The sequence below is a fragment of the Podarcis cretensis genome (assembly GCF_951804945.1).
Source record: "Podarcis cretensis genome assembly, chromosome: 15".
NCBI lineage: Eukaryota > Metazoa > Chordata > Lepidosauria > Squamata > Lacertidae > Podarcis > Podarcis cretensis.
In genome coordinates this window covers 2,144,506-2,171,499 of record NC_137185.1, presented here as the reverse complement: position 1 = coordinate 2,171,499, position 26,994 = coordinate 2,144,506, and the positions used below count along the sequence as shown (strand labels likewise).

General features: G+C 49.0%; 1 protein-coding gene across 3 annotated transcripts in view; it reads left to right on the top strand.

Annotated features, from left to right (window-relative positions):
* SSH2 (slingshot protein phosphatase 2) overlaps positions 1-26,994 on the top strand; it is a 132,488-nt gene that overhangs the window by 49,283 nt on the left and 56,211 nt on the right. The window contains exon 1 of one of the 3 annotated variants that reach the window (XM_079955395.1): positions 10,254-10,453. The exons of the other annotated variants lie outside the window; for them this stretch is intronic. Within the exon in view, the coding sequence (XP_079811521.1) occupies positions 10,269-10,453 (185 nt within the window). The 5' untranslated portion in view covers positions 10,254-10,268. Of the gene's footprint in view, positions 1-10,253; positions 10,454-26,994 lie in introns of those variants that run through there. 3 annotated transcript variants of the gene reach the window in all.

Sequence of the window (26,994 nt, the reverse complement as noted above, 5' to 3'; positions counted from 1 at the left end):
GCCAGCGGGGATTGAACCTGGGACCTTCTGCACGCAAAGTGGCTGATCTTCCACTGAGCTATGGCCCTTTCCCTAAATATAAAGATTCCTAGAAACGTAGAGTTGGAAGGGACCCCAGGGGTCATCCAGCCCAGCCCCTGCAATGCAGGAATCCCAGCTAAAGCATCTCTGACAGAGGGCCACCCAACCTCTGCTAAAAACCTCCAGTGAAGTAGAGGCCACCACCTCTTGATTTTAAATAGGAACATCTGCAGTTAGACCATTGGCCCAGCCAGCCCAGTATCGCCCATGCTGGCTGACAGCAGCTCTCCAGGGTTTCATGCCAGAGTTTTCCCCAGATGCTCTTAAGGGGTCTTGCAGCAGAGCTCCTGCTTTGCAGGCAAAAGGTCCTGGGCTCAGTCCTGAGTTTGCAGGGGTTTGGATTTGGATTCTGCTGTTTAGTTTTTGTTGTGCAGGAATGGGGAACCTGGTGCCCTCCAGGTGTTCTTGGACCCCCGCTCCCATCATCCCTGGCAGCCGGGGGGGGGCAGGGGCAAGGGGTGCTGGGAGTTGCATCTGGAGGACCACAGGTACCCTCCCCCCCAACTGATCTCACCCGTTATTGAATGTATTTCATACTCTGCCCTGCTGACCTAGCCAGTGAAGATCCCTCGCTGTGGGTTTGTGTGCGTGCAAGAGATATTGAGGGGGAAGTTCAATTAAGCTGGCATTTAAAGGCAAACCCACCTAATTTGCACTTTGCAACACAGTGTGCGAACCTAAAGGCAGGCAGTCCCACTTCAGAATTCTCACTTCTATGAATTTTGCAATGCAGCAAAGTAACGCATAGAAAAATGCACATCCTGGGATTAGGGTATCGATCAAAATGCATATATCTGGTGAAAATACAGCATGTCGGAGGAAATGGCTCCACAAATATGTGTGTAGTAAGCAAAAACCGCATTCCAAAATGTGTGGGAGAAATTCACACCAGAATGCTGATGGGTTTTCATGCAGACTCTCCCCCCAAAAAACATGTGGAAATGTGGGGAACTGCATTTAAAAATGAAAAACAGAAAGAAGTTGAAATGGACCTATTTGCCCATCCCTAAAGTTATGTAGCAGGGGAGACCTCAATCCTGTTTCTCCTTGTTCCCCTGTAAAAAAACTGGGTGGCTAGCAAATCTTGTTGCTGCCATGCAAGATTGGGCGAGAGAGGAAACGTGTGTGTGGTTTAATTTTCCTTTTCAGTGGACGGCTATAGTGCACTGAGCTGAATCTTGACTTGTGTGTGCGTGAGGGAGAGATAACGATTCTGGCATATTTGAAATGCTTTCTTGCCATGGGAAACGACTGGCTGCTGTTGATGCGCCGACCTCTGTCCTGGGACTTCCTCTTGCAGTGGCAGCGGGGAGCGGAAATGGGGTGGGGGGCTGGGAAGAAAAACCCAAGCAGAGAAGGGCTGAAGTTTTTCTCTTGTTGCCGAGTCGAGATTCCACCCCCCACTCCTGTAAATCTGAATGAAATCTTCCCCACCACCATTCATTGCACAGTCAACTTGCGTCAAGGCAGATTACTATTAGTATTAGTATCAGGCTTCTCTCCCTCCTCATTTAATCCTGCGAGGTAGGTTAGGCCAAGAGGCAGTGTGACTGGCCCAGGTTCACACCCAGTGAGCTTCATGGCTGAATGGGGATTTGAACCCTGGTCTCCCAAATTCAACACTCTAAGCACACCACCACAGGGGCTCCTTTTCCCTTGGGAAGCCTGGCTTGCACAGAAATTGCCAGCATTTCAGTCTTTCTGAGTGCCAGGAGCCTACTTATACGCCCAGGAAGCTGGCAAATACAGACCCTTGCTCCATTCAGCTCTGTATTGCCCACACTGTCTGGCAGTGGCTCTCCGTGGTTTCACGTAGGGGTGGGGGGAGTCTTTACCCAGCCCTGGAGATGCCAGGGATTGGACCATGGAGTGGAGATTCCAGGTTTCACAGTAAAAGCAGGTGCTCCATCCCTGAACCAGCTTCCTTCCCATTAACATAAAACAAGATCCTAGTCCTCATGGTTTTCAGATCCAAGTTAAACAGGAACATAATCGAGCTGCTTAAGATGGGCTGTTTAGCTCTCCAGGATTTCATGCAAGGGCCTCTCCCCAGCCCTGCCTGCAGATGCTGCCAGGGACATTCTGCGTGCCAGTCAGGCTCACTGCCACCGAGTTGTGGGTCCTCTTTAAGAAGAGGCCAGCTCCAGGCTACCTTGTGAGTCTGTGGGAGCTGAATCTGGGGCGGGTGTTTACTTCATCACCTTCACAGCTCACACTCTGAACTGCTGTGTCCAGTTTCATGCTTCTGCAAGGCAGATGGAGGAGGAATTTGCAGTGGGTCCATTGCCTCCATGCCTCCCTTGACAGGAGTGGCTAGATGGTTGGTTTGGGGTGGTTTCCTTCCCTCCTGCCCACCTGCCCTTATGTACATTATAGAGAATGTACCTTGGAGTGGATACCTTCCCCTGTCTTTCCAGGCAGAGTCAGAAGGCTTCCCAGGCCACTTATCTCTCCTCATTTGCATTCCCTGCCTGCCTCTTATCAGACCAAGACATCTGCTCGGATTTCTGATCCACTCCAAAGCCTGCTCCTGTCCAGGAAATTACATGGGGCGGTGGGGGGGGGGGGCTCCAGGAGTCAAGAACACGACTTGCTTCAAGCAGAAAATGGGACACACACACAACCAAAAAAATATTTGAGCTCTCTCCACAAGAAACCCTTAATTCCCAACACTGTGTTGCATCCTATCGATTCTGGAAACTGCCTTCTCAAGCTGGTGGTGCCAATTTTTTTTATTTATTTTAGGCCTAAAGAAAACATGCAACACTTTACACATGCCCAGTGGCATTCCAGCTAGAGAAACAGCAGGTTGGAGCGTTAGGGAGCTGTCTGGTTTATTTCTGCAGGTCTATTTAAACTGCTTCGCGGACAAAAGCTTCACCAAAAAAAATGGCTCCGGGAAACTAAAAGCAATAAAACAATTTCTGCAATTGGGGTCTAAAACCGCCCACCTACAACAGCTGCTGTCTAACCCACTACGGCCACCCAGGTCTCCCCCCCCATCCCCCAGAAAGCCCCAAAACAGGATCTGAGCACAAGAGCCCTCTCCGCTTCTGTGGTTTCCAGCAACTGGGATTCAGAAGCATCACTGCCTCTAACTGTGGAGGCAGAGCAGAACCTCTGACAGAGAATATACTATTTAACAGGGGGTGCCAGTGGCTGGACCTGCCCCCCCCTGCACTTAGCTCCAGTGAGTGCCTTGAGCAACGATGCATTCTTACGTTGCTGGGTTATTGCCTCCTCATAGTGGTTCTCCTTGTGCAAACGCTGGCGGAAGAGATGATGCGCCTTTCCCCACCGTGATAAATGGAGCGCAGCGTCTTCAGGGCTGTACGCAAAGCGTAGGCTGGCATGTTCATTAGCAGGAGGGGGAAGCGTGTGCTCCATTCTGATATACTTATTATGGGGAAGCGCGTGCAGTTATGTAGCGGCTGCAGTTTCCATCTGTTTCTCTCTTTCTCTCTCTCTCTTTTTTTAAAAAAAAGCCCAGCAGAGAATGATGTTTAACCAGAGTTCATTCTGCCCTCATTGCAGGAAGCACAAACTTAATAATAATAATAATAATAATATTTTTTTATTTATACCCCACCCTTCCCGGTTCAGGAAACCGGGCTCAGGGCGGCTAACAACAAATTTAAAACACTTAATTGATGCTACAAAAAAACCCAGCATAAAATACGGTATAAAGCGTAAATAACAATAAAATCAAAAATCAAAAATCAATTTAGGGGGGAAATCCATCCAATAAGCATTAGATGATCATCAGGGCTAGCTGGCTAAATTTTTAGTATCTGCACAGGTGGAAATTCAGCCAGGCAAACTGGATTTCTTGTAAAAATAATAATAATATGGCTGTACAGTGGGGCTGAGATCTGCGTGTGCCTTAAAGTGGGGGGACGGTGGGCTGGCCCTCCAGAGGTTGCTGGAATTCCAATTAGCATCAAGAGGATTGGACAAATTCATGGCTATGATGGCTACTAGCCAGGGTGGCTATGCTCTGCCTCTGCAGCAATGCTCCTGAATAAAAACTGCTGGAAACTGCAGGAGGGGAGAGGGTCTTGGGCTCTGGTGCTTGAATCCTGCTTGCCGGATTCCCATAAGGGGCATTTGGGTGGCCACTGTGAGAACAGGATGCTGGACTTGATGGGCCACTGGCCTCATCCTGCAGACTCTTCTTATGTTCTCATGTTCTGATCCAGCATCATCCTTGACCACCGGCTATACAGGCTGATGGGGAGTTGGGAGTCCACAGACATCTGGAGAACCACATGTGGCCCACATGTTCCCCTGTTTTAAACGGAAAGTGGCCCAGATTTTCCCCAGACTTGACAGTCCTTAGAAAACATTGCTTTGGGTTCCAGTCTTTCCCCACAAAGATTCACGTTTGCAGTACTTGTCAAAAATATTTCAAGTTTACAACACGAAAAGTTCAAAAACATCTGTTGGCTTGGGGTTTTTTGTGCTGCCTCACGGCAGGAGGTTTCCCCCAGGAAAAACCTGAGTGATTTAGGAAGCAGCTGGTAGCCTTATGTGGCTAGTCAGTAGCACTGTGGGGAGTAGCACTGTGCTCTGCCTCTTCTTTCTAAATGGCAGATTGCCAGGCAATTTCCAAGACACCCTGCAATGGGTTGTAGGCAGGCAAACTGCTGTTTCAGTATTTGCACATGGTGGCAAATCTGATGTCTGGATGCCACCCCCCTAAGAAATTGAGAGGATGGGTTTATGTGGCCGCTTCCAAAATTTGTGTGGCTTTTGAGACAAATAAACGGGAGATCTTTCTCAAATTCCAGATGAAGATGAAATAGCTACATTGAAAAACACACAAACTTATCGCTGGGAAGGGGGAAACGGAGGATCTGAACTTTTCCTTTCTTTAGGGAGAGGTTAGTACATCTGATCAAAGCAGTGGTTCCCAGGCTGTTTCCTGACCACCGCCCCCTTGATTCCATAAACGCATCCCCAGTGCCCCCTACCTTATAAAAAGCATTATTTAGAACAGCAGTTTGCACGACCCACGAAGATAACAAAACAATAAAATTCAAAACAGTCAAGATTGATTGCACAGTTACTCAAAATCCAATTAAAACTATTTAGTTTAGTTAATTCAGCAGAACTCCTGAACTTGATCCAGTGATGCCAGATGCTGCATGAAAAACATTCTTACGCATTCTTACGAACGAAAACATAAGGGTGAAGGAAGTTTATAGCACGAAACACTTGCCGAGCACGCACAAACCTTCACCTACTGCAGACGTAAGATAACTAAGTTATAACGAAATAGATTGCTGTTGCCAATCATTGGCTATCTTGTGACTTGTGGCAACCCAGAATGGTAAATGCAAGCAAACATTACCAAAGGAAGTAGCTTTGAAAGCGATAAGAGCGGTAGACTTTGGGAACCTCTGGATTAAAGTGGAACGGGTGTGTGTTTGTGTTTTGTTCCTTTTAAAATTCGCAAGAGCAACTCACAGCTTGGGGTGAATTTTGCCTCTTTCCCGTCAAAAAGATTTGCATAGCTGCAAGTTATTGCTAAAGCAAGAATTTGCCTGTGGGTCCAGCCTCCCCATCCTGTTTCTGGTGACCTTTTGCCATCTTCTTGCACAGAGAGAAAGAAAGAGGGGAAGGGGCTCTGTCAGCCTCCCACCATATGCTTGCTCTCTCTTTTACGACTGGGGGGCGGGTACCAAAGGAGTGAGCATGCATGCTCGAAAACCCAACATTTGGACTTCCTAAAAAGCGAAACGTGCTGGGCTGGGCTGCCTCTCCTGTGCCCCAGTCTGAGTGGCAAGGGAAGGACGCTGGCTTTGCCCAGAGGCACTCTGAGCCCCTAGGAAGGAGAATAAATTTTGGGGCTTGGCTGGAAAGGCTGAAGCTGGGTCACTGGGAAATATAACTCCCTCTTAAATTGCAGGGCAGATCTCTGGAGATGCCATTGGTCAGGACTGTTCACTGGGTGGAATACGCAGGAAGGAAATTCCTAGCTGAGCAGAGAGCAGAGTTTGGTTTGAATCTGCAATGGAGAACTGTGTGGGGAACCTCCGGACGTTGTAAGACTGGACTTCACTCCAGACTCCAGCAACACCTGGGAGGGCCATTCAGGTTCCCCACCCCCTGCTCTGCATGGGACGCGGGTGGCGCTGTGGGTTAAATCACAGAGCCTAGGACTTGCTGATCAGAAGGTCGGCGGTTCGAATCCCCGCGATGGGGTGAGCTCCCGTTGCTCAGTTCCTGCTCCTGCCAACCTAGCAGTTTGAAAGCACGTCAGAGTGCAAGTAGATAAATAGGTACCGCTCCGGCGGAAAGGTAAACGGCGTTTCCGTGCGCTGCTCTGGTTCGCCAGAAGTGTCTTAGTCCTGCTGGCCACATGACCCGGAAGCTGTACGCCGGCTCCCTCTGTCAGTAAAGCGAGATGAGCGCCGCAACCCCAGAGTCGGTCATGACTGGACCTAATGGCCAGGGGTCCCTTTACCTTTACCCCCTGCTCTGCAGAAATGCTAAGCATTTAATACAAACTGAAGCATGGTGGAGCGCAAAAGGCAATGACAAGGAAACTTTTAAAGTTTCTGGTCCATGGTTTCTCCTGCCTTTGGAGGTGCTGATACATCTCCTTGCCAAGGGTGCAAGGGAGCCTAGGGTTGCCTCTGCCTTCCAGGTGTTGGTAGTCTCCACCTCCTCCCGTCCCTGATCATTGGGGATGACGGGTGCTGGGGGTCCTGCAAGAGCTTCCCCATACCTGAAATAAAGCTAGGAAGCATCATCCCGCTCATTTCATCATTACTGCAGCCCCTACCAAGCAGGCAAAAGTCTCTCTGGCCTGGTCTGCACCAAGCATTAAAGCACTCTGATGCCACTTCAAACAGTCATGGCTTCCCCAAAGAATCCTGGGAGCTGTAGTCTATTCAGGGTGCTGAGAGTTGGCAGGAGATGATGCCTATTCCCCCCTCACACAGCTACAATTCCTGGAGCTCCCTGTGGAAAGGGATTGATTGTTAAACCACTCTGTGAACTGTAGCTCTCTGTGAGGAAATAAGGGGCCTCCTAGCAACACTCCGCACCCTTCACAGACTACATTTCCCAGGATTCTTTGGGGGAAGCTATGTCTGCTTAAAGTGGCACCATTGTGCTTTAAAGATATGGTGCAAGTGTAGTTTCTTTCTTTCTTTCTTTCTTTCTTTCTTTCTCTCTCTCTCTCTCTCTCTCTCTCTCTCTCTCTCTCTTCTTTGCAATACCCTCCCTCGTTTTTGTGGCACGAGCTTTCCTCTGCACGAGCCCGTCATGCGCAAGCCACGCTTCTGAATGCTTTGACAGGGGCTTTAGTGCAGCATCTGTGAGCTCCTCTGCACAGCCCTTCCTTTTTGCCGTGGGTCATAATAAAACCTGTTTTTTAAATAAATAAATAAATAAATTTAAAAGCAGACAAAAGGCCTCTTTACTTTCCCCAGCTGTGTGACACACAGAACTGCCCTCTGAGTTTAGTGTTTGAAACAGGGGCGGGGAGGGCAGCTGCTTTTTATAGGCACACCTGAAGGCAGGGTTGGGGAACCTGGAGGGCTGCCCAGGTGTGGTCGGGCACCAACTCCCATGTTATAAGAAAAAAACTGCTCCTTTTTCCTTATGGGGTACCTAAGAGCCCATATTGGACGCGGGTGGCCCTGTGGGTTAAACCACTGAGCCTAGGACTTGCTGATCAGAAGGTCGGCAGTTCGAATCCCCACGACAGAGTGAGCTTCCGTTGCTCGGTCCCTGCTCCTGCCCACCTAGCAGTTCGAAAGCACGTCAAAGTGCAACTAGATAAATAGGTACCGCTCCGGTGGAAAGGTAAACGGCATTTCCGTGTGCTGCTCTGCTTCGCCAGAAGCGGCTTAGTCATGCTGGCCACATGACCCGGAAACTGTACGCCGGCTCTCTCGGCCAGTAAAGCGAGATGAGTGCTGCAACCCCAGAGTCGGCCACGACTGGACTTAACGGTCAGGGGTTCCTTTACCTTTACCTTTAAGAGCCCATATAGTCCTTTTGTAGGTTCTCTATTGGTAGGAGAAAATAACAGAGGCCAACCAGAGAATATTGAGAAGCAAAACATCCCAATGGGTCAAGGATGCTGATGAGCATTAGAAGTGGAGCCTGCCACCCTCCAGGTATCCAGGTCCCATAATTGTTGACCCTGATGAGGTCCCCCTTCCCATCCCTGCTCTAAGAGACATTCCTCCCTCTCTCAAGAGGGGACGTCTCTTCTCAAGCAGAGACATCTCTCCATCTCTCCCAGGCACCACAAAATGCCATTTCTTAGAGAAGGGAATGGAACTCAGATGTTGCTCGACATCTGTCCTTGGCCCAGCTGGGAGCTGAAGTGCAACAACAAGCGTAAGACTCATAATCTCTGGGACGTGGGTTCAAGCCCCAGGTTGGGCATATGATTCCTGCATTGCAGGGGGTTGAACTAGATCAGTGTTTCCCAACCTTTGGTCTCCAGCTAGTTTCAGACTACAATTCCCATCATCCCTGACCATTGGTTGTGCCAGCTAGGGAAGAAGGGAGTTGTAGTCCAAAAGCAGCTGGAGACCCAAGGTTGGGAAACACCGGACTAGATGATCTTTGTGGTGCCTTCCAAGTCTATTTTCTGTGTTCTCTCCATGACATCTGGAGGTCCCTAGCTTTCCTGCTTTTCTCCTAAAAGAAATTCATAGAGGAGATGAGAGTGGCTGTGCTCTGCCTTCCTGGTGGGAAGCAGCAATGCTTCTGAATCCCAGTTGATGGAAACCACAGGATGGGAGAGTGGCTCTTGCACTCAGGTCCTGCTTGAGTGTTTGCCATGGTCTTTGGTTGGCTGCTGTGAGAACAAGAAGCTGGAGGGCCTGAAGGCAAGAACTACAGTCAGAAGGTAGACAGTGGGAGATTCAGGACAGACAGCATAAGGAAGCTGCCATACTGAGTTAGACAGTTCGTCTGCCTAGCTCAGCATTGCCTACACTGACTGGCAGCAGTGGCAGCTCTCCAAGGTGTTAGGCAGGGGGGTCTCTCCCAGCTGCACCAAGAGATGCAGCCAGGGATTGAAACCTCAGACTTTCTGCATGCAAAGCGGGTGTTCTGTCACGGAGCTAAAGCCTTTTGTTACGGGAAGGTGCCTAGGCACACAGTACATGGCCATCTGGAACTCGTTGCCTGATACCTTCTTTGGCGAAGGACCGCAGCTCGGTGGCACAGCACCCACCTTGCATTCAGAACTCACAACTCAAGCATCCCATCCAACCTTTGCTTTAAAATCTCCAAGGAAGGAGAGTCCACCACTTCTCAGGGGAGACCGTTCCACTTTGAACAGCCCTTACTGTCAGAAAGTTTTTTCTGATGTTTAGTTGGCCTCTCCTTTCTTATAACTTGGAAGACACGGGTTCGAGTCTTACCCTCCGGAACTGGAGAAAACACGCTTGTTCGCTCTTCCATCTGACAGCCCTTGATATATTTGAAGATGGCCATCATATCTCCTCTTTTCCAGGCTAAATATACCCAGCAATTCCAGCTGTTGCTCACCAGGCTTGGTTTCCAGACGTCAACATATATTGGCGTTCTCTATAGGGGGGCGGGCGGAGTGCGCCACCTTGGGATGCTTTTAAAAGTGGCTGGGGGGGGGGGAGAGAGAGAGAGAGAAATGCATGGAGGTGAAAGCTATCAATGGCTCCAAGACACGGCGCCTCTGCACCCTAGCCATGCTTGCGGACTTCCCAAAGGAAAGCGGTTGCCAACTGCGGGGAAGAGCGCGACGCAGCCAGGCTACCCGTCTCTGCCCCCCGTCTGACGGGAGAGGGAGGCGACCGCTGCCGCCTTGGGGAGCCGCGGAGAGGCAAGGCGCGGCCCGGCCGGCCTTTGGTGCTGGGGCAGCGCCTTCCTCTCCTCGTGGCCGGCGAAGGGACGCCCGCGCGCCCCGCCCCTGGGCCGGCCCAGAGGCGAAGTTGGGCCGGCTCGCCCTTGCGCACTGCGCGCCGGGCCGGCTTGGGGAGGCCAGGAGGGCGGGCGCTCCTCGGACACGCCAGAAGCCGCTGCCGGCGCCGGAGCGCAAGCAGCTCGCCCGCCCGCCGCCAGCCTCCTGCCTGCGCTGCCAGCCAGCCAGCCAGCCGCGCTCCTCTCTTCCCCGGCGGCGTGCGCCCTGGTGCGCCCATGCTCCGCGCTCTCCGGCGGGGACCCCGCAGCCCCCTATGACCCTGCGCGGGCTCCGGCGGAGACAGCAAGGCGGCGGGGGCCGAGGAGGAGCAGGCGGCAGCGGCCGACCCCCTTCCGCCGCCCCGGCCTGCCCCCTCTGCCGCCGCCGCCGCCGGCCCCCCAAGATGATCCCCTACTTCTCCGACGACGCCGTCATCTCCCAGAACGCCATCAACCAGCTGTGAGTACCGCCGCCGCTTCTCTCCCCCTCCACCCCCAGTTAATAGGGAGGAAGTTAGCAGGATGGTTGGGCATCCCCTCCCCAAACGTATGGGGTCATTTCCTCCTCTTTCCAGACACGGATTGAGACTCTTACATTCTCTCTCTCTCTCTCTCTTCCTCCTCGCCCCCCCCCCCCCGCAATACTTTTCTCGTCCCCTTGCCAGCGCCAGCGGTGGCTCCGCGTACTGCAGCGCAGAAGCCGCTTGATTTTTCTGGGTCTCCCCCCCCCCCGCGCTCTTTTCCTCCCTTTTTCCTCTCCTTTCTCTGCTGCCAATTTTTTTAGGAAGTCATCTCGGGTAAAGCAAAGAGTCAAAAGAGGAGACTCTGGTCGGGCGAGTCGAATCTCCGTGCTTGGGGGCGCGGGGCAGAGAGGATAGAGGAAACGGGGGTCTAATCCGTCGCGACGCCGCTCCTGCCCCCAAGAACATCCGTGCGCGCTGAGGGGTGGGTAGGTGGGTGTGCGAGCGGGCGAGCGCGTGCGCAGAAAATGAGAGGAAAAGGGGGTTTAGGTCGGAAGTTAACTTAGGGAGCTCAGCAAGCTGTGTTTGCCCGGACCTGCCCTCCCCAGCTGTTGCCCTCCAGATGTTTCAGACTACAGCTCTGCGCTGGCTGGCTGGCCGGAGTTGCAGGCCGGAACACCTGGAGGGCTCCCAGGTTAGCAAATTTTGGAGCAATAGTACTATGCGAGAGGGAAGACGTGCAAGGGGCAGCTTCGAGCGAACCTTGAATCCAAGCTTTGTGGTGGTTTGAGTTGCTGGTCTGAGCGCTTTTGCTTCAGAGTAAATCTCAAGTATAGGAACGGGCTTCAGCCACCCAACAAGCGGTGTGGGGCTGCAGCTACACAGCTCTGTGCTGGGAGCCCCTTCTGATACCCTGTCCTTACTAGGGGATTATTGCCACAGAAGTGTGCATGGGAAAGTATCTTTCATGAGAGATGGGTGTCTCTCCCCCCCAGCCCCATCACTTTGAAAAGTTGCCTGGGGGCTGTTGTTTCCTCCCCAAACAAAGCAGTTAAGAACATAAAGAAGAGCCTACTGGATCAGGCCCAGGGGGCCCATCCAGTCCAGTATCCTGTTCTCACAGTGGCCAACCAGTTGCCTATAGGAAACCTGCAAGTGGGACCCCAGTACAATAGCATTCGCCCCTCCTGGTATTCAGAAGCACTGCTGCCTCCAGCAGCCTTTATGGCAAGTAGGGTTGCTATTGTGAAAATGGGTAAGGGGAGCCTTGTATGCTGTTCTTAGCCCCTTGGGAAATGCCTCGTATAAAAACGTCCACAGAATAAATAGAATAATTGGAATAATAGAATTGTAGAGTTGGAGGGGAGCCAAAGGGTCATCTAGTCCAACCCCCTGCAATCTTCCAAATTTGCACTCTTGTTTTCAGATGATCCCCCCCCCCCCACAGGTGAGTTCACCGTGCTCTGCTGTCTGTTCCTGAACCCAATTCCAAACATGCAGGTTTGGAGACAACTTGAGTTTGGCTCGGCCTGCTGTCTTGTTTTAGCTCCCTACTCTTTATTCTTGCGCTGGGGGGAGCGTAAACCATCTTTCTTCCCCCCACCCCATTTTTACGCTTGGCTCCATAAGAGGCTTTTGTGGTTTTCCTGTTCTGCAGCAAGGCATACGCCCTTCCCCAGAACCTCAGGCTGCCCCTGCCGCTCTTGGCCTCTAGCTCTCTACTTTCAGGGCTTCCGCTTCTCAGCACCTTCTCAGACCCTTCGGCCCTCTCAGCTGGGGAGGGGGGGGGCTTCTGCTATCAGAGACGGCTGTCCAGGAATAGCTGCACAAGAAGTCTGTGTCAGCAAATGGAGCTTTTACATTTGCAGAGGCCTTGCAGTCTCCTACCAACAACTGGGCAGTTGCCAGCCTTGGTGGGGGATGGCTTTTAACGCCTTTCCCTCTTCTCTCCCCGCCCCACTGTCACTGCTCCCTGGTGCAAAAACCCCACTGGTTCACTGGCTTCTTGCCCAAACAAAGCCTTGGTGCTTGGAGCACCAGTTTTTGGCAAGGAAGCAGGACATGGGAGTCTTGCTTTTGGATACCACTTGCTGGAAGTTGCAGGTGGAGAGAGTCCTGCTAGAGGGGGCTCCTCGTTGGGGCATCAGCTTGGCCACCGTGAAAGCAGAAACCTGAACTACATAGACCCCCCTTGACCTGATCCAGCAGGGCCATTCTGATGCGCCTGTGTGTGGCTTTGCTGCTTCTGACGCTGCTGAGTGCTGGGAACATAGGAAGCGGCCTCATTCTGAGTCAGATTGCACAGAGTTTGGGGAAGGGCCATAACAACTCAGTGGCAGAGCATCTGTTTTGTTTGCAGAAGGCCCCAGGTTCAATCGTCAATGGCATCTCCAGGTAAAGCTGGGAGAGAAGCCTGCCTGGAAGACTTAAAAGATGCTGCCTGTCAGTGACGGCAAAACTGAGCTAGATGAACCTATGGTCTGGACTCTGTATGTGGCAGCTCCCTGTGATCCTATGCTCCTAGGACATATTGCTCTGTCTCCAGTTTCAGACTGGAGAATCTCTGCCTCAGTGTTAGAAACTCAAATATATAAGCCAGGTGCTAAATAGCTCCTTAAACCAGGGATACAGTTGGCAGAACAGAACAGCCAGTTGCTATTTTGGGGCCAAACAACTCGAAAGTTGTGCTTTTCATTAGGACTTTGGGGTTCCTACACTCCATTCTGATTGTGCAGATAAAATAGAATGGATAGAATCCCACAGGATGCGCTGCTAGTGTGTGAAAACAGTCCAGATCCAAGGATCCCCAGGCAGGCACCTCTAGATGGTGTTGTCAGATGCCACCCTGGTGCCCAAACACCTTTACTTGCTTGCAAATGGCCAGTAGCCAGGTGCAAAACGCGCCTGGCAAATTTCAAACGCTTCTCTGCCCCACCTGGAGATTCTGGGCCTTGAACCTGGGAACTTCTGCATGCAAGGCAGGGGCTCTGCCACTGAGCTGTGGCCATTCCCCATAATACCAAGCATGGGAGGCCAGGGAGCCCCCTCCTGCAGACAGGGGCCTCTTGAGAGTGCCTGGGGTGTGGAAGTAAGGCCAAGAGATGTGTTACTTTCAAATGCAGGTCAGAGAAAGTGTTCTGAGCTGTGTTTCTATGAGAGCTCCTGGGATCTGCAGATTCTTTTTTGGGGGGCTTCTTCAACGACAAGATCAGTGTGCCCTTAGCATGCCCGGGACTTCACAGAGTGCAAGAGGTCAGGTGGTCCCCTGCCCCAAAGAGGTTACAGTCGAAAGTCTGACGCAACGGAAGCGGCAGAGGGAGGGGGAGGAAGCAGAACCTGGGATGTAAAACTGAGAAGCGACTGGCCCGTGCTTAGCCCACTTTACAGGCTGGGTTCACAGCTGGGCACAGGAATTAAGGGGAAAGCCTTTCTTTACCACCATTTTAATGCTGTATTGTTTTTAACACTTGATTGGGAGCTGCCCAGAGTGGCTGGGGAAACTCAGCCAGATGGGCGGCGTATACATAAATTATTATTATTATTATTATTATTATTATTATTATTATTATTACAGCCACAGAGCATTGGTGGGGCCAGGACAGCATCTCATGTGAATGGGTCCCCAAAGGCAGAAATACCAAAAGCCGCTGAGTTTGTCTTAGGGTCCCGTCCTTCAAAATCCTGGCAGTTGTTGATCCCACTGAGAGAGAGGGGCGGCTCTCTTATCTGCTCGAATCATAGAATTGTAGAGGTGGAAGGGATCTTGAGGGTCATCTAGCCCAACCCGCTGTGGCGATGCAGGAATTTCAGCTAAAGGAATGTAGGAATCCTCACAGAACTCTAGCCCAATGGTTGCCATTAATTTGATTTTGAATTGATTTTAAAACGAATTGATTTTAGAATGCTGTGTTACTTTTATTGTTGTTAGCCGCTCTGAGCCCGGCTTCAGCTGGGGAGGGCGGGATATAAATAAAATTGTTGTTGTTGTTTATTAAAGAATCACTGACAGATGGCCACCCGGCGACCTCTGCTTAAAAACCTTCAGCAAATAGGAGTCCCCTGCTGTCACCAGCTATAGTCTAAAAATGCACCCAGCAAGCTTCTGCCTCTCACGGCACTTGACTTGACTTTCCAGGCTTCCTACAGGCGAGGGAAGTGTCTAGTGTGACACAGAAGCTTGCATGCTGCATTTTGGGCACTAGGTGTTTCAGACAGACGGCATCTTTTCACCTGTTCAGGATCCACATTAGCTTGTGGAGCAAGCTCTTACGATGTGGTAGGGCATAAAGGTAAAGGTAAAGGTACCCCTGCCCGTACGGGCCAGTCTTGACAGACTCTGGGGTGGTGCGCCCATCTCACTTAAGAGGCCAGGGGCCAGCGCTGTCCGGAGACACTTCCGGGTCACGTGGCCAGCGTGACATCGCTGCTCTGGCGAGCCAGAGCCGCACACGGAAGCGCCGTTTACCTTCCCACTGGTAAGCGGTCCCTATTTATCTGCTTGCACCCGGAGGTGCTTTCGAACTGCTAGGTTGGCAGGCGCTGGGACCGAGCAGCGGGAGCGCACCCCGCCGCAGGGATTCGAACCGCCGACCTTTCGATCGGCAAGTCCTAGGCGCTGAGGCTTTAACCCACAGCGCCACCTGCGTCCCTTTGTGGTAGGGCATACCATACCAAAAGAATGAGCTTCTGTGCAGTAATGAGTCACTCAGGAACACAAGTTTTCCCCCTTTATCGTCGAAGAGTGCGGCTTTATTAAAAGTCGCTGTTTGGCATAAATCCAGTGTTAGAAACTGAGATGTGATAGCTAGAGCTAAATGGCACCTTAAACCGAGGTTATGGGCGCAACAACGGAATGTCTAGGCGCACTTTTACCAAGCTGAAAATGAATGAACTGCAGCTAAGATATTTTGTTCATTTTTCACATGGTCTAGTTCTTCCCCTGCCCACCCCCCCTAATACTCTTAAGTGGGTCTCTTCTCCAGTCTTCAGAGAGTAGCTGGAAGTGGGGAGGCAGAAAAAGGTCCTCCTTTCCTTCCACCCTGCAGCTGTAATCTGAAATCTTAGGCGCAGTACTACGCCCGGAGCTCAGAAACTTCTTGTGCTAATTCCCTGTCGCAAAATGCTCCTAGTACATCGGGAGTTTCGAACACTGGATAAATCAAGATTTTATTGTGTGCCAGCACTCTTCCCCTCACACTTACACTCTGCCTTCTGCAGAACAGCAGGCTCCGGTCTCTGAATTTGCTACTTCCCCTTTGCTTTTGGGGTGAAGGGCAGGGAGCAGGATGCGGGCATGTACCGTATTTTTCGCTCTATAACACGCACCTGACCATAACACGTACGTAGTTTTTAGAGGAGGAAAACAAGAAAAAAAAACATTCTAAACAAAACAGTGGATGTATGATTTTTGTGGTTCATGCTGTGGCCACAGACATGTGATCTGATGGTGAGTTTGGAGTAGCCCAGTGCAAAAATCCTGAGGATCCATGTGGATCCATGCTTTGTAACCACGTTTTTGCACCACTGCGACCCCAGGCAACAGTGGGTGCGTGATTTTTTTGGTGCAAGATATAGCCATGGACATGCTATGTGATCTGATGGTGAATTTGGGGTGACCCAGTGCAAAAATCCTGAGGATCCATGTGGATCTGTGCTTTGTAACCACGTTTTAAGTGGGGAGGGAAGGAAAAGCACTCAAGGGACAAGGAGCACGCGTGGGGTGTGTGGAGAAGGATGCTGCTAATAATGCTATTTAGCGAGCTGAGTGGGGAGTAGAGAGGGACAGAGAGTCTGCTTGCTTTAAAGGAGCCAACCGGACAGGAGCCGCTTACACTCGTGTAAGCAGCTCCTCTCCTCTCCCGCTTTGCTCCTTTAAAGCAAGCAGGCTCTCTGTCCCTCTCTCCTCCCCACTCAGCGGCTCTTCTCCCGCTTTGCTGTTTCAAAGCAAGCCACGGAGGAGGGAAGGAAGGGGAACCATGGATCCTCTGCTCACGACTGCAGCAGACCCCCCCGCCATCCGTAGGCATTCGCTCCATAACACGCACAGACATTTCCCCTTACTTTCTAGGAGGAAAAAAGTGAGTGTTATGGTGCAAAAAAATTGCCAGTGAATAGCAATGGGTATCTATCCGGGGAGAGTGTGTGTGTGTGTGTGTGTGTGTGTGTGTGTGTGTGTGTGTGTGTGTGTGTTTTCTGAGCCCTTTCCTAGAGTGCCTGAAGTTTTGTTGCTTAAACTGAGCACATCCACAGTAGCTGCTGGAACACAGGGAGCTGCCTTCTACTGAGTCAGACCATTGGGTTCATCTAGCTCAGTACTGCCTGCACTGACTGGCAGCAGCTGTCCAGGATTTTAGACCAGGTTCTCTCCCACCGGGGTTTGAACCTGGGACCTTCTGCATGCGAAGCTGAGGCTCTGACGCTACAGCTCATCCACTCTTGGAGAAAGCTTGCCTCCTGAGATAATTGCCTAGGAGAAAGCAAGTAAAACGCTGCTGGGCTCCAAAACCTTAACGGCTTTGATGTTTTGTTTTGTTCAACTATCAAGCAGGATATACATTTTACAAAAGGAAAGGAAAGGCAATGTTTGGACATGCATGCTCTTAACAGCCACTGGATTTCCAGCTCTTTCTTTCCTCCCTTTTTTTCTTATATATCCCTTTTTTATCATGCTTTTTTGATTTTAAAAACAAAGCAAGTCAAAAACAATCCAAAATCGATACCTAATACAAAAAAAAATAAAAATAGATTCATACATAACTTATTTCCAACATGACAGGGGGTTGGACTCGATGGCCCTTGTGGTCTCTTCCAACTCTATGATTCTATGACTCTATGACTTCTAATCACCCCGTTGTGGTTCCTAAATTACATTTTCAGCTACACACTTTCCTTTATGTCTCCTAAGTTGTTTCAGTTGTATTGGTTTTGTAAAATTCTCTTACTTCATGCAGAAGTCAATCCAGGCTGCCAAAGAATTTAAATTTTTACAGTGCTCTTTTAGGTGCATTCTGTAAATGTCCCACTCTCTATTAAATATTTGATCTCTATCATCTCGGAATCTTGCTGTCATTCTTGCTAACTCTGCATATTCTAACATTTTGGCCTGCCAATCCAATTTGGATTTCCAGCTCTTTCACTTCCATCTCTTCCTCTGCCGTGCCTTTAACCTGTGTGTGCAGGCAGCAGTTCAACAGATGCAGCGTTCACCATCACTCCATGCTGGGGGAAATCTACACGTGTTGAATTCCTCCCTGCCCTGTAGCAGTTGAAGAGTTCCCAGGCCCAGTGGAGGAGAAGAAACAAAAGCACACCTGGCAACTCTGGGGCCTCGCCCTGAAAACACAGCAACACAGGAAGCCGTCGTCTACCAATTCAGACAATACTTAAGTTCAGTATTGTCAACACAGCCTCCCAAAAAAGAATGTAAGATTCCAGTCCTCGTGGGATGAACAAAAGAGGAATGTAGGAAGCTGCTTTCTACAGTGCCAGACCAAAACTATCTTTCTCAGTATTTTTGCACTGAGCTTCACACAGACAGCAATACCTGGAGATACCATTGGCGATTGAAACTGCTTTTGCACGCAAGGCAGGTGCTCAGTTCCTGAGGTGCAGCCCCAAACATGGCTTATGGAGCAGTGCAACGTTGAGCCCCCCAGAAGACAGCCCAGTATCAGGTGTGTCTTCAGCCATTGCTCCCCTTTTTTAATCCTGCTGCAGAAACCCAGTACCCGATGAGTTGTAATTACCGTATTTTTCCGTGTATAAGACTAAGTTTTTTCTTTAAAAAATAGGTTTAAAATTGGGGGTCGTCTTATACACGCATACAACCCCTCCCCCCATTTTCTTAATTTGGAATCCCCCAAAACAGGGGGCGTCTTATACATGAAAAAATACGGTAGTTGCTGTGTTTCCGGGCTCCAATGTTGCCGCTAGCCTTCCTTCTTTTGATGGCTTGCCTGACTCAATAACTCAAGGCCAGCCCTTTGCTACCCTGCCTCCCAGTAGCAGGCGGTCGCTGGTTTCTGGCATCTCACAGACAAGAGCATCTAACAGCCTCTTTGAGACTGGGGATGGTGGTGTCATGGTTAGAGTGTCGGACTAGGTCCTGCGAGACCAGGGTTCGAATCCTCACTTGGCCATGAAGCTCACTGGGTAACCTCGGCCCAACCATTGCCCCTCAGCCTAACCTACCTCACAGGTGGTTGTGGGGATTAAAAGGGGAGGGGAGAACCATGCAAGCCACCTTGATTCCTTTGTCATGCAGTGCATAGTTAAACTGTGGAACTCCTTCAGTGTTGGACAAATTCATGGAGAAGACGGCCGTCAGTGGCTGCTATCATCAATGGCTATGCTCTTCCTCCATGTTTGGAGGCAGCAATGCTTCTGAATACCAGTTTCTGGAAACCGCAGGAGGAAAGAGTTGATCTTGTGGGTTGCTCACACACATCTGGTTGTGAGAACGGGATTAGATGGGACATTGGCCCACTCCAGCTGCTGCTCTTACATTCTTAAATGTTTGTATGTACTAGCGGGGTGCCATGGAGCTGAAAAGCAGTCTATAAGCAAACTGAAATAATTAAAGTGGTACCTTGGTTCCACTCAAACTTAATCTGTTCCGGAAGTCCGTTCCAAAACCAAAGCGTTCCAAAACCAAGGCGCTTTTTCCCATAGAAAGTAATGCAAAATGGATTAATCCGTTCCAGACTTTTAAAAACAACCCCTAAAACAGCAATTTAACATGAATTTTACTTTCTAACAAGATCATTGATCCATAAAATGAAAGCAATAATCAATGTACTGTACTATAAAATAAATAAGACAGTATTGTAGATGATAAAAAGTAAAATTATTATTTTTTCTTACCTGCATTGATGATAGTCATTGTTTGGATAGGGGGCCTTTATCCATTTCCACAGTCAATCAATCAATCAATCAATCAATCAGTAGCTGAACTGGGTTCCACACAGTCACAAAAGCAAATTCACCAAAAAAGCCTCAAAAACAAAAACGCAAAATAAATAGCAAAAACAAAAGCACCAAAGTCCAATTGACTTCTGAAATGTTCAAAAACCAAGGCACAGCTTCTGATTGTTGCAGGTGCCCCAGAAACAATAGCCGACAGCCACATCGGATGTTCGGCTTCCAAAAAAAAATTGAGAACCAGAGCACTTACTTGGGTTTTCGGTGTTGGGGAACCAAAGCGTTTGAGAACCAAGGTACCACTGTATTTCTTTATAAACAGTAGCTGTGTACCCCAGTTTAATTTTTAAAAATCAAAACCTTTTACAACAAACACACACACACACACACACATATATATATATACACCCACAAGAAAACTGCATGGTCTTTAAAAAAATAAATAAAGTAGATCACCAGCTAGCTGTTACAGGAAGCATTTGTCTGTATTGTCTGACTAGGCCTGGCAGCAAAGAAAAGATCTCAGCAAAGGTTCAAAGTTCAGTGTAGTAAGGCGCCTGCTGAATCTCTATTCAGAGAGCGTTCTGTAGGGCTGGGCCGGTGACATTAAAGGCTCGGTTTTGTACTGTGTTGATGCCAAATGAGCCTCACCAATAATAACAACCATTCCTTGATAAACTCCTCTGCACAACTTCAGAGGTGGCAGGCTGAACTGTGGACCAGAGTATATTGCCTAGAAGATGGTGTGGGTGTCTCGTAAGTTACAGCGCCTTTGTGAGTCTACGGTATCAGGATGCTGGGGGACCCGGCTTTTTCGTTGGGCGGTTTCCTCGCCTGCAGGACTGCAGAGATGGGATCTTGCTATTGTGGGTGGTAGAATGGAACAGGATCTGAATCAAGGAGGCATTGCGATAGTAACAGAGTTCTGCCTTCTATGCTTTGTTGAGAATGCCTGCCTTCAGAAGCTGAATGGTGGGGAGTTTAGGACAGACGAAAGGAAGAACTTCTTTGCCCAGCCCACACATGGTTAAACTCTGGAATTCGCTCCCCCACGATGTTGCTGTGGCCACCCACAGGAATGGCTTCCAAAAGGGGATTGGGTAAATTAAGGGGGCAGTAAGGCTACCCATGGGACATGGGTGGCGCTGTGGGTTAAACCACAGAGCCTACGACTTGCTGATCAGAAGGTCGGCGGTTCCCATTGCTCGGTCCCAGCTCCTGCCAACCTAGCAGTTCGAAAGCATGTCAAAGTGCAAGTAGATAAATAGGTACTGCACCGGCAGGAACGTAAACGGCGTTTCCGTGCGCTGCTCTGGTTCGCCAGAAGCGGCTTGAGTCACATGACCCGGAAGCTGTACGCTGGCTCCCTCGGCCAGTAAAGCGTGATGAGCGTCGCAACCCCAGAGTCGGCCACGGGTCAGGGGTCCCTTTACCTTTACCTTTAAGGCTACCCATAGCTAGTAGCTACAATGTTCTCCCTCGGCCTTCCTGGGAATTGCAAGTGGGCAGAATCTGATATGTTCCAAACGTAGTGTATTCAGGGTTTTAGGAGATATTAAACCTAGACTTGGGACGCGGGTGGCGCTGTGGGTAAAACCTCAACGCCTAGGACTTGCCGATCGCATGGTCGGCGGTTCGAATCCCCGCGGCGGGGTGCGCTCCCGTTGTTCGGTCCTTGCTCCTGCCAACCTAGCAGTTCGAAAGCACCCCTGGGTGCAAGTAGATAAATAGGGACCGCTCTGGCGGGAAGGTAGACGGCGTTCCGTGTGCTGCGCTGGTGCTGGCTCGCCAGATGCAGCTTGTCACGCTGGCCACGTGACCCGGAAGTGTCTGGCAAGACTGGCCCGTACGGGCAGGGGTACCTTTACCTTTACCTTTACCTTTACTAAACCTAGACTTAACATACGTCGTCATCTTTTTTAAAAATGAGGTTGGTTTTTCAGCTGCTTAGGTTGGCTTCGGCTGGAGGCTGAAGCATCGTAGGGCAGAGGGAGGGAGCTCCGCAATGTCTCTTCTTTAGCGACTTGGTGAGGTCCTGATAGCGAAGGAACAGGGAGTGCAAATCCTTTGCTTACAGGCACCCAGCGGTGGGGGAGACCCACCCTTTCCTTCCCTGGAACAGAGAGATTAGAGCTCCTGCGGTTATCAGGAACAGGTTTTGCCGCATCCCCTTCTGAGATTATCAGCTGTGGCCAAGCAGGGCCCTTTTTGCTGGTTTTCGTGGGGATTTTTTTTTTTAAAAAAATATTTATTAAGGTTTTTTAAATACAAAATGCAAAAATAATAAACAATATAACATGTATCATAACATATTTTCAAAGCTTCTTTGGACTCCCTCACGTCTCCCGCTCCCACTTACATCATTATAAACTTTTACCAGCAATTTATCATCTTGTTTACATTCTTAAATCCCGTTCATTTAATTTAGTCTAATAGTTCTCCCAAAGGTTTATGTTTCCCTCCATCACACTTGTCATCCAGATTACATCTATTTTAGTGGTGCTCAATTATTTATAGTCTGGCATCCTTCTTAACATTCAACCAAATTACAATATTTTTGTAAATAAATTCTAAATTTCTTCCAGTCTTCTTCAACCCTTTCCTCTCCCAGGTCTCGGATTCTGCCGGTCATCTCAGCCAGTTCCATATAGTCTATCAGTTGCATCTGCCATTCTTCCAGTGTGGGTAGATCTCGAGTTTTCCAATGCTTGGCGATGAGTATCCTTGCTGCTGTTGTTGCATACAGGAAAAAAGTTCTGTCCTTCTTTATCACCCTCTGGCCGACAATACCCAGGAGAAAAGCTTCTGGTTTCTTAGGGAAAGTATACTTAAATACCTTTTTCAACTCATTATATATCATTTCCCAGAAGGCCTTCACTCTAGGGCACGTCCACCAGAGGTGAAAGAATGTTCCTTCATTCCCTTTACATTTCCAGCATTTGTTATCAGACAAATGGTATATTTTGGCAAGTTTAACTGGGGTCATGTACCATCTATATATCATTTTCATTACATTTTCCTTCAAAGCATTACATGCAGTGAAGTTCAACCCAGTGGTCCACAACCTTTCCCAGTCCTCAAACATGATATTGTACCCAATGTCCTGTGCCCACTTTATCATAGCCGATTTAACCATTTCATCTTGTGTATTCCATTTTAACAGCAAGTTATACATTCTTGAAAGTACCTTAGTCTTAGGTTCTAACAGTTCTGATTCCAATTTCGATTTCTCCACCTGGAACCCTAACTTTTTGTCATTTTTGAAAACTTCTTTAATCTGAGCGTAATGTAGCCAGTCTCGCACTTTATCCTTCATTTTCTCCAAACTCTGCAATTTCCAATTGTCTCCATCTTTTTCTAAAATTTCCCAATATTTTGGCCATTTGGCCTCCATATTGGGTCTTTTTCGGGCCTTAGCTTCCAGAGGTGATAGCCACCTTGGAGTTTTATTTTCCAATAAATCTTTATATTTTGTCCAGACATTAAACACTGCTTTTCTGACAATATGGTTTTTAAAGGCCTTATTGATTTTAACCTTATCATACCGTAAGTATGCATGCCAACCAAAAGCATTGTTAAAACCTTCCAAATCCAATACATCAGTGTCTTCGAGAAGTAGCCAGTCTTTTAGCCAGCAGAAAGCTGCGGCCTCATAGTACAACTTTAAGTCCGGCAGGGCGAAGCCCCCTCTCTCTTTCGCATCAGTTAATATCTAAATTCTGGGTTTTTTGCCCTGCCAGACAAATTTAGAGATATCTCTCTGCCACTTCCGGAAGCACTCTGTCTTGTCCACAATCTGTAGTGTTTGGAACAAAAACAACATTGGCTGCGACTGAGCAAATGTGAGGCAAGGGAGGTTTCTGGTTTTTCTCTTTAAAGCTACTTGCCATTTTGCTTTTCTCTTCCAGAGAAAAAGAGAGAAGTGTGTGTGTGTGTATTCCTGTTGAGACAGATGCATGCCTGCTTAAATTTCTAGGCAGCTTTTCAGCCAAACCAACCTTCAGGGTGCCTTTTCTAGAATTGTAGAGTTGAAAGGGACCTAAAGGGTCATCTTGCCCAACCTACCCCCACACTTTTCCAATATTGGTCATCCTCTGGGTAGACCCACTGAAATTAATGGACATGATTAACTTAGATCCCTCCATTTCAATAGGTCTTCTCTGAGTAAAATTTGTTGTTGTTGTTTAGTCATTTAGTTGTGTCTGACTCTTCGTGACCCCCTGGACCAGAGCACGCCAGGCACTCCTGTCTTCCACTGCCTCCCGCAGTTTGGTCAGACTCATGTTTGTAGCTTCGAGAACACTGTCCAAACATTTGTGGTCACCTTGCTTTGGACAGAGGTCCTGAGTTTTGCCTCCACCTTACATCATCTGGGGAAGATGCAAAGAGACAGACAGAGAGTGCTTCTGTTGTTTTGCTCCCAGCTGACGTTAAAATTTTACAACCATCATAAAAAGATTAATGCTTAGTGAGCTTTGCCTGGTCAGAAACCGGTAGTTATCTCCAAATAAGTCCAGATTCCCTTTGGCCTGCTTGTCTGGGTGTGTGTGTGTGTGTGTGTACATACGTGGTTGGGGTCAACTCTGAAATATATCTGTGTCAGCCTTTTAATGTAACAAGATTATGGGTCTGCCCAAAGAGAAGCTTTGAGATGCACCAGTTCACAGCATAATAAAGAATATGTATTTATTTATTTAGGAAATCTCTGAGGGCAGGGTATTTATGTGAATCACAATTTTAAAACAGTGCTTGAAATTCCCCAGGTGCCAGACGTGTTTTTCAACTGGTGTGGGTCCACTTGTGAGCAAGTGAGGATGCCTTGTCGTGAGGTTTGGCGAGTGACATCTGCACCAGCCAGCCGGCCAATCTGTGGAAATGTCTTGTCCATTTTATTCCAGATTAGATGAGACAGTCCATTGTGGCACCTGTAACCCAGGTTTAAGTGCCATTTGGCGATTAGCTTATATATCTGAGTTTCTAAAACTGTTTAAAAAATCGGCTCCTGTGCAATACACACACACACACACACACACGCACGCACACACAAATAATAATTCAGCAAGCCTGCCTAGCCATATAGTTAGCCCAAACCTGTAGTCATTTAAAAGTTTTTGCCAATAGTTAATCTGTGTTTTTAATGGCAAGCTATTTTATGTCGTTTTTTAGTTTTGTGGATTTTAGCTGTGTGGTGTGCTATCTATAATTTTACTATGCATATTACTTAGAGAGCCAATTAAGTGTTTTATCAAACTTTTCTAAAGAAAATACTGATAACTAACATGGACCAAGTAGAGCCAACACGATTAGAACCCAAATCCATAATAGGCAAAAATTAAAAAAAAAGAAAGAAATGTGGTTCTATACTGCCACGTTTGGGCCTATTGAAATGAATGGACCCAGTCATGTTAATTGATTTCAGTGAATCTGCTTTTGAGTAGAACTAACATTCGACACAAGCCACAGGGTGGGCTACAACTTCCAGGCAACTTGTTGCATGGATGGCTCCTCCATGTTCCATGGCAGCGTATCTCAGTATATTAGATGATTCTGGGGGCGGTCCGTCCCATTGGTACCGTGTTTGTCGGGCTGATGAAAGTTGTGGTCCAAAAGCTCTGGAGGGCACCAGGTTGGCAAAGACTGCTCTTATTAGTAGCTCCACACACACCCACACACCCACATTTTTGTCATGCAAAATCAGCTGTTAGGGTGAATTCTGGAGAATGCCAGTCAGTTGGTGTATATTTGCTCCCTAGTGTAAGTGTGGGGGTGCCTTGACTTAATTTACTACTTTGAGCAGTTAGAACTGAAAAAAACAACTCCAAACCTGCACTCTCCGTCTTAACAGCGCTTGCTCCTTACTAAAATTTCAGGTACACGGTGTGCGTGCTTTGATTTACTTAATACTGGTGAGGTTAATCCTCTCCCATTGCAAGATGCTGAGATCTCGAGGGTGTGTTTGAAGATAAAAAGTTGTTTTCTACTTGGGAAGGAAGTTTTTGCAGACAAAGGGTGCCAGTTCTGCTCCTTAACCGTGGGGGCTGCTGGGGAGAGAATCCTGGGGAACTGCGCTGTGAGTGTGTTTGTGTGCCAGCGCACGGGCGGTGAAATTCATCAGGAATCTCTCCCGAGTGAAATGGGCCAGTGTGGAAACAGGCCGTGAGACCAGATGAGCTCTGTTGGCCTGATTCTGCAAGGCCTTCCTATGTTCTTACGGGGTGAAGCAAGGGGAAAGACAGGAAGGGAGACTCGGGTCCCTTTGAGCAGCAGAGTGCAATGCCGGCATGACTTTCTGGACACAATTTTCGTGTTTCCGTGGGTTGAAGCAAACAGTAGCCTCTTGTTCTCTCTGGCAGCTGGATGGATCCAAGACTGGGGCAGAGAGTGGAGGATGCACAGTGAAGGATGCAGAAGGTGTACTTTTAAAGCAGCCTGTTCCTTTGTGTTTCTTTGTGAATGCTCCCATCTTGCCAGACTTGGGTGTGGGGAATTCTCATCCCTGATTGGACCAGAGAGCAATGACTCATGCAGAGTGGCAAGGGGCACTTGCCTTGGTACTTTGGGAAATGCCCATCTCTACCTTCGCCAACCTAGTGCCCTCCCAGGTTCTTTGTACTACAACTCCCATCTGGCTGGGGCTGATGAGAGTTGTAGCCCAAAGCAGCTGGAGGGTGCCAGGTAGGCAAAGACTTCTTTAAAAGCCCTTGGCAATGCTTGTTGCAGCCTCAAAAGACCTGGTAGTGTAAATACAATAGTAATTCTCAAAATTGTAGAGCCATGTGAAGCAGGCTGTTCCTAACCCCCACCCTGAGTGTGCCCACCTCGCAGGAGAGGTTGCTCGCTGCAGCTGCACGGTTCCCCACTCTCTCGCTCTCACTGTGCTGCTTTTCCAGCCAGGCTTCTTCCTCAGGTCTGGCAGTTCTGCTTTGGCTCCAATGGGAGCTCTGTGTGGAATCAGTGACGCCACCTGTCGCATCTCTGAGTGAGTTGCCGTTCGTAACTGTTCTGTTCCCAAGGGAGAGGCGCCAATAGGAGATGATTGGCACTCATGGCAAGCCCCTTCGATCACCTGCCTGGTGCTGATCTTTCTCTCACACACCCCCTTTGTCTGCCCCAGAGACCTTTGTATCTTATGCTTGGCCTACTGCCACTTCCTGCCGCCACACCTTCCTTCCCTTCTGAACTGTGACAGGGCCCATTGGTTGCACTCTGGTGCTTTTTCGGGTCTGCTTCCTGGAGATCGATGCAGGGGGTGTTGAGCAATCGTTTCTCTGTTAATATTAAATCTTGTGAGTCCCACCCCACCCCCCGCTTTAATTTCCCTTTCTCCATTCTCTTCTTCCCCACCCCCTACCGCAGTCAACAAATTACCTGTTTGCTATCCTGCAAAGATGCACCTTAAAATTGCACAGAAATGTTCCCCTCTCAGAGGAGAGCAAGAACTGTATTCTACACACATGCACACACCATCAAACTCTGAACGAAGCAATTTCTAAACCTCTTCACCCTGGCCTTTGATGGATTATAAAACCAGAAGGAGAGCCTGCTGGATCAGGCCAGTGCCCCATCGAGTCCAGGATCCTGTTCTCACAGTGGCCAACTAGATGCCTGTTGGAAACCCACA